General features: G+C 38.0%; 1 protein-coding gene across 1 annotated transcript in view; it reads right to left on the bottom strand.

The window, feature by feature from the left end:
• Window positions 1-5,349: 5,349 nt before the first annotated feature.
• LOC140942779 (tauropine dehydrogenase-like) overlaps window positions 5,350-7,500 on the bottom strand; it is a 20,566-nt gene continuing 18,415 nt past the window's right edge. The window contains exon 5 of the mRNA XM_073391772.1: window positions 5,350-5,981. Coding sequence (XP_073247873.1) covers window positions 5,889-5,981 — 93 coding nt within the window. The 3' untranslated portion in view covers window positions 5,350-5,888. The remainder of the gene's footprint in view (window positions 5,982-7,500) is intronic.

Here is a 7,500-nt window from a genome sequence, read left to right as displayed (position 1 = left end):
GACTGACAGAATCTGGAAACCGGGCCAAAACTTTCAGCTGACCCGCGATCCACGGTATTTTTCAAATCCGCGAATCCGCTTGATTTATCCCCGAAATCCACAATCCGTGAGCTTTTTAAGGCCAAATCCACCGATCCGCGGATCTATTCACCCCCCTCCTACAAGTTACAGAGGCGACAAACAGGTTCACTTTTCAAATAATCAATTCATGAATGGAATCTTGACCTGGTTTGACTGTAATTCCTCCTTCAGAAACCTGCGAATTATTCTGAGCGATCTTCGCTTTCACAACACCTTTCAGTTCCTAAAATATGGTGCGTCAGCCTAATTTTTTTTCACTGCTTTCGGCATTGAACGAAGTCAACGAGATTAACCAGTGAATTCTTTATTCTTTGTAGCTGTTAAATAAAGGTACGGCAGCTCCAGCTAGCAGTATTTCATCACAAAAACAATACATTTAAAAATTTTTAAAGGAAGCGCCATCTGAACATGGACGCACTTAAAAATTTTCTTTTCCCTAAAATTGATTTCAAAAGAGACATTATTCGCGACAAAATTTGATTCCCGTATGGTAAACGCTTATTGGCTAATAACATGACAGGTCGATCAGACGTTAGATTATGTAAATTAGGGGGCCGTTAACTACTTGTTAAATAAATGTATCAGGCGTTATTTTTTTCCCTCTCGAACCAAAGAAACAAAGAAGCAATAAAAAAAAACAATAAAAAAAAAAACAACGCCTGATATCAGGTTAGGTCATGGAGGGAGGACGTGGTTTTACGACCTCCTGCTATTTCGTTTTTCTCTGTCTATTTTTACAAACCCCAGCAACTGATTACAGTTACTCTAAAAGTCCACCTACATCTGTGACATCCAGCATCTCTGTAAATCTACATATCCTATCTAAATGGCAATGTAGCGACGAACTTCTCATACTTCCATCTGGACCACGTGGCGGCCATCTTGTTTTGGAGGGACAGCTTCGAAGAATTAAGTACTTTTCCACTCGAATTAGATATCATACGAATGGAATTTCTACTTTTAATCCATCTGCCTTTAAAATTATACGCAGTGGCGATGTTGAAACTAATCTAGGCGATGAAACTGTCAATATTTCGTCTTCCAATGCAGGATCTTCACCTAAAAGTCTTCGATGTTTACTACTCAATGCTAGAAGTTTAAGAAATAAGGTTCTTGACTTGCAAGTCCTGCTGCTTGAAGATTACTTTCCGGTGATTGCTATCACGGAAACATGGCTTGACTCTAGCTTCATGGATTTCGAATTGGGTCTCAATGACTACTGTGTTCATCGCAAAGACAGACAAGATCGTAGAGGTGGAGGTGTCTTATTGGCAGTACATACGGATTTAATTCCCATAAGAAGAAGGGATCTGGAGTATAATGATCATATTGAAACCGTCATGGTGGAAAGGTGTCAGAAATCAAAGGACATTGTTCTATTTAGAGTGTGCTACAGACCACCCAGTGCTGATACGGAGTATTCCCTCAAATTACGTCAATGTCTGGAGAGAATTGAGATGACCAGATTTTCTACCTGTTATCTTGTAGGCGACTTTTATTTTCCAAGCATAGACTGGCATAGTTTAACTCCTACTTCAAGTGATTTATGTACTATCGCTTTTTGTGACCATGCTTAATGATCATTTTCTGGTTCAATGTAATTTCAATCCAACAAGAATGCTTAATGCAACTGATGGCAATATACTTGATTTAATCCTGACGAAAACTCCTGACCTGGTTAGCGATGTTGAGGTAATGACTGATCATTTTAATTCTGATCATTTTCCGGTTAGTTTCAATATTAAGCTTTTATCTGGTCGCCCATGTAAGTCTGTCTCTAGGAAAAATTACAACTTTAAAAAGGCAGACTTCACTGCACTGAATGAATTATTGAAGTATATTCCATGGAACTGTGCTTTCTTGGAAGAGGATGTGGACATCTGTACTGAAGGAGTCAATGACTTATTACTAGCTGCTGCTGATATGTGCATTCCAACCTTTACTGTGAAAAAGAAAACTAATCCTCCATGGATTACCAAGGAAATTCTCAATAAAATCAAAAAGAAAAAAGAGTTACGGAGAAAACTAAAGGCTCATCCATCAGAAATCCTTAGCCGAAAGTTTAAAGAGTTACGAAGATCCGTCAAGCAGTTAGTAAGATCTGAGTATAAAAGATATCTAGAGCATCTGTCGAGTCAACTGAAGGTAAACCCAAAGCGATTTTGGAGCTACCACTCAATTAAGTCGAAATTAAAACGGCTTCCGGATGTAAACACCTACAACAGAAGATCTGCGATAAAACCTCATGAGCAAGCTACGTTATTTAATATTCACTTTCATTCTGTTTTTTGTCGAACAGAGTACTGGGGTACCGGCTTCAATATCCAAGATCCAAGTTTTGAGGTCGTTACCAACCATGTGACACCAAGGAAGTTCAAAAGCTACTTAGCTGTCTTAATGCTAATAAGTCTTGTGGAGTTGATAAAATACCTGCTCGTTTACTTAAAGAGACTGCTGACACATCTGCAGTTCCTCTGAGTATGCTCTTCAATTTATCGTTCAAACAGGGACGCCTACCTAAATTATGGAAATCAGCTAATGTTACACCCATTCATAAGGGTGGTGATCGAGAGCCAGTAGAAAATTATAGAGGCATTTCACTCTTAACTATCTCTGGGAAATGCCAGGAGAGAATTGTGTACAATGCTATTTATGATCAAATTGTTAGATTCGTATGTGATTCTCATGACAGGTTCCTAACTGGTCGTTCCTGCACTACTCAACTACTCTTAGTACATCATGATTGGTTCAAAGTCTTGGACAGGACAGGTCAAGTTGATGAAGTATTTATAGACTTTTTAAAGGCTTTTGACCTTGTCTGTCATAATATTCTATTAACCAAACGTTACAAATATGGTGTCCATGGAGACTTGCTAAATTAGTGTATAAATTATTTAACAGAACGTCAACAGCGTGTTGTAGTGAAAGGAGAGGCTTCCGACTGGTTAACCTTAACCTCTGATGTCCTACAAGGTTCTTTGTTGGGACCATTATTCTTCATAGTCTACATCAACGATTTACCGGGGGTAATTAGTAAGGACAGTTCAATTGCTTTGTATGCTGATGACAGTAAAATGTATAGGGTTATTAGTACTCAAGAAGATCTGTCTACTTTTCAAAGTGACAAAGATAAAATTTCAGATTGGTGTAAGATGAATAAGATGAGAATTAATACCAAGAAATGTAAGATCATGCGAATAACCAGGAAAAAGGCACCCCTAATTGGGGAGTATAATATTGAAGGTCAACCTTCGGAAAGTGTTAATGTGTATAAAGATTTAGGATTATTGCGTTCGACGTTAGGAGAACGCTTCGTAATCTTTGGGGATCCTGTGGTCGATGGGATACCTGTGCATGCCAGGCGTGAAGATTCGAGATTTTTGGTTACTTGGACGGGCGATGTTCAAAATCTGCGCCATTTTGAATAATTATTAAGCGCGCGCACGAATTTTAAGCCCAATAGCCGGCCAAAGAAATTGCGGGCTCACCTGGTGGACATGCGCACACAACTATTTTTATGCGCAAGCAACTATACCTCGTGCGAGTGCGCACGCAACTATACCTCGTGCGAGTGCAAGCTGCTCGTGCTTCCGTGTCGCCTCCGTGGATATCTTTGGATTATTCGGTAAGTTCATTTATTTTTCTCAAACTTCATGCGATGTTTCTTAAAAAGTTCATCGCTTCAACTTGTCAAAGCCTTACCAGGAAACTTTTTAGTACTCCAAGAGCATGTAGAAAGCCCGATGTCGGCGTTGTCCGAACTACAACAAACCGAAGACCTTCGCTGCTCTCCTGCTTTGAATTGATGTCCTCGAATTTGCCGAACAACAAAGCAAATCAACCGATAACTCTGACACAAAGTTGTCTCAAAGCAAATCTACCAAGCCATTGTGCTTTGACCCATAGCGGTCAACTAAACTACATTGTAACTAAGTGGATAAACATCTTTGGTTACATATTTGGGTTTCACTATTAAAGTTGCTAATGTTCATGTTGCTCTTTAAATACTTCGTCTTTCTCATTTAATCTCTCAACTAATTTCCTCCTCTGTTTTTGTATGATTTTAGCTAAATTCATTGAACTTCGAACGCACTTATTAATCTTTGATTACTACTAGTTTACTGCTAGTATTCTTTCATGGAACCAACAAGTAGATAAAATAACTGTTAAGGCTAATAGGGTTTTAGGGTTGGTTAAGAGGACTTGCAGGGACTTAAAGGATATTGATACCATGAATACACTTTACTGTAGTCTTGTGAGACCTTTATTAGAATATTTATGCGAAACTTGGAACCCTCATACTAAACGTAACATTGATAAATTGGAGGCTGTTCAGCGAAGAGCTACCAGATGGATCACTAGGTCTGATGATGATTATGATACCAGACTATCTAAGCTAAAATTGTTGTCATTATCTAATAGGAGGTTCACTAGAGATGATACAATTTCTTTTAAGGTAATTAATGGACATTTCAAATAAGCTCATATTTTGTAAGGACAGAAATACAGGTTATAACTTGAGGAAAAATGACACACAGGACCTTGTTCCAAATTTTAGTAGAACTGATGGTTTTAAATATAGTTTTTTCAACCGTATTGTAAATAAATGGAATGGTTTACCCAGTCATATTAGAGAATCAAACAGTATTGCAACTTTTAAAAAAAAAAATGTTTTAAGCTTTATTAAGGATAACTAGAGCATTTATATTTCTATTTGTAAATATTTTTCTTTATATTTTAATTAGTCGGGGCATCCCTAGTATGGCGCATTGGCGCTTTTGGTTGTCTCCTTCTCCACAATTTTTTTTTCTTATGGAAGTGTTAGCTTATTTCATTTCATTATTTGCTTGTAATGTAGTGGAGTGAATCTGTAATAATAAATGTAAATTAAGTGATTCTAATGCTAACTAGTATTTTTCAAGTATAATTTCCATGACAAAGCAAATGACGTTTGTATCAAAACAAGGGGCGCGATCCATTCAACCAAAATTCCGACCGGTCCGACCGGGAAAAGTGGTCCACCTCAAAAGGTGGACCAGTTTTTTCGAAACTTTTTCGGTTGGACCGAACCGATCCATTGAGTTTTGGACCGAAATTTCTGGAAATTTTGGTTGAATGGATCGCGCCCAAGGTCACCGTCAGCCTAGCAAGGGTATTAAGCCACAACTGTAAAATGGTCTATTGGCATGAAAGGTGCTGCAATTCTCTTCTCACCTGCTGCCGCAGGAACTTTTTATGCGAGGAAGGATGAAGAATAGAACGCAGAGGGAACAAAACTTCGTTTTTTAATAAACAACCATTACTGCTTTTATGGGACGTAGATGTACTAAGGGAATAAAAAGCATGTTTAAATAATACTGCTTTATTTTCATTTTACGAAAACTTGTCTGTTGGACGAAATTAATTGCACGTCTAAATCTTGGTCGCAACACGAAGTTAAATTCGTGACGGTACGTTATAAGTCGTTTAGGCCACTTTAACTTGTTAAGTCACCTCAAAAAGTCATGCCACGTGTCGCCTCCTTTTAATCATTGCAAGCTTCCTACTAAAGAAATTAAGTCACTACATGTACAGCTGCGATCGAAATATTTGGGCAAATTTTAAATGATGTTGCGATGCGATCAAAAGTTAAGAATTTACTGTGGTGCTAAATTTTATTGTCCTTTATTATTAATATTTTTAATTACAAACGTAAAGTCTGAGCTACATGTGTTAGCTGCCCATACTTTTGGTATTATTTTTCTTTAGATTTTAAATCACTTTATGTCAAGTTCACAAATAATACTGTTTGGGGTGCATAAACGGCGTTAGCAGATGGATCGTACGGCCAGTTTAGGGAGGGGTCCCAGAAGATACTGTAGGGTGGAAACTGGGTCCTCCTTTGGAGCGACGTCTCCTCTCTGGTAAAACATAAAAAAATACATATATTTCATGCACATTTGAACCTCAAAGAATGAACACCTCTCTGCTATGGTTTGATTTGTACTCTGTACTTTTATAACAAAATGCTCTTAAAGAGTTATGAAGAAGATGTCAAACAATTTAATTTTCATCAGAGAGCAAAAACTATTTTTGGTAAGTTTTCCAGGCACAGCATTAAAAAATTGACAAATTTTACCCAGCCCAGGGGTGGGGGGAAGGTGTCTCTAAGGAAATCTGTGGTACAGTCCGCCTGCCAGTATGACGTCACGTCTCGCGTCAGTAACTTTCAAAATGGCGAGCAAAGCGTTCATCCGGAAGAGACGGATAAAAATTTCGATTTTATCACGGAGATACTGTTCCAGTCTCTTGGATTTGGAGATTTTAAGGTTTCTATTGTCATAGAAAACTAGAGTGAAGTATTTTTTTGGAATGAAATGTCCAGTGGTGTAATGAATTTTAAAGATTCCTTTCTATCGTCGAGCAAATTTTACTGGTAATCACACCGACCGGTCACACTTTTGAGGGCCAGTGCACAGCAAGATTGAGGAGTTTAGACACAGCAATAGCAGCTTCATCAAAGGATGAATTATACTTTACATTGTGCGTATTTTCAGCTCTTCAGAGCTAGTGGAACCCCATATCATTCCTCTCAAAGTTCGCTTAGCTGTAGCGTTGAAAGAGGAAGCTAAATGACAGGTATTTGTGAGAGACTGTGAGTATTGAATCTTGTTCCTTTACCGAATTACCGAATACTGTATTGGGCATACACCTGTAATTCTGTAATTAAGTCCCGAAAACCAAGAAAAGGTTTCGTTTAATTAGTTTTTAGGGGCAAACCCAGAGCAGATTTTAGGGTAATAATATTGATGATTAAGACGATATACAAAAGGCAAATTTAACTTTCGCCAGTGGGTCACTGGTGGGTGTTGGGTGTAAATAAGTACAGTTTGTGGTGTACTGTGTGTTGTTTGTCATGATGTCAACTAGCTTTGAAAAAAATTCAGCTGTTTCAGAGGAGGGACATGTCTTGACAGCTTCTGGTTTTTATCTGGTCGTAAGCTCGGCCAGTATGCAGATCAAGAGATTTTGAAATCCCTTTTCCAAAATAAAACTCCTGACTTAAGCTTAAAATATATATTGATTCAAGGGTATGACCAGCATGGTCAGCAGTAAGAATAAAGAAAAAAAGGCCAAAAGGAAAAATAATGTTAAAAAAGAGAGACCAAACAGAAAAAAAAAAAAGGGTCTAAAGAAACAGGAAACAGCTTCGCCGGGAGTCGAACCCGGTTTATCTGCACGTGCAAGCAACTCCTTGTCCACTGCACCACAGTGACACGCATGATTTAAAAAATGAATTTTGTCATATCAAAACAATTTTTCTCTGTCATAGACGCTGTTTGAACCTGGTGGAGCTGTATTTATCATGAATTCAAATATGCATTTGAGGAAAATTAGCTTAAGCGCGTATATATTTCAAAGGTATTTCGCATTATTTCG

The sequence above is a fragment of the Porites lutea genome, chromosome 7, assembly GCF_958299795.1.
Source record: "Porites lutea chromosome 7, jaPorLute2.1, whole genome shotgun sequence".
In the NCBI taxonomy this organism is placed as follows: Eukaryota; Metazoa; Cnidaria; class Anthozoa; order Scleractinia; family Poritidae; genus Porites; species Porites lutea.
Note: the sequence above shows the minus strand (reverse complement) of the source record. Positions and strands in the feature narration are given on the sequence as shown.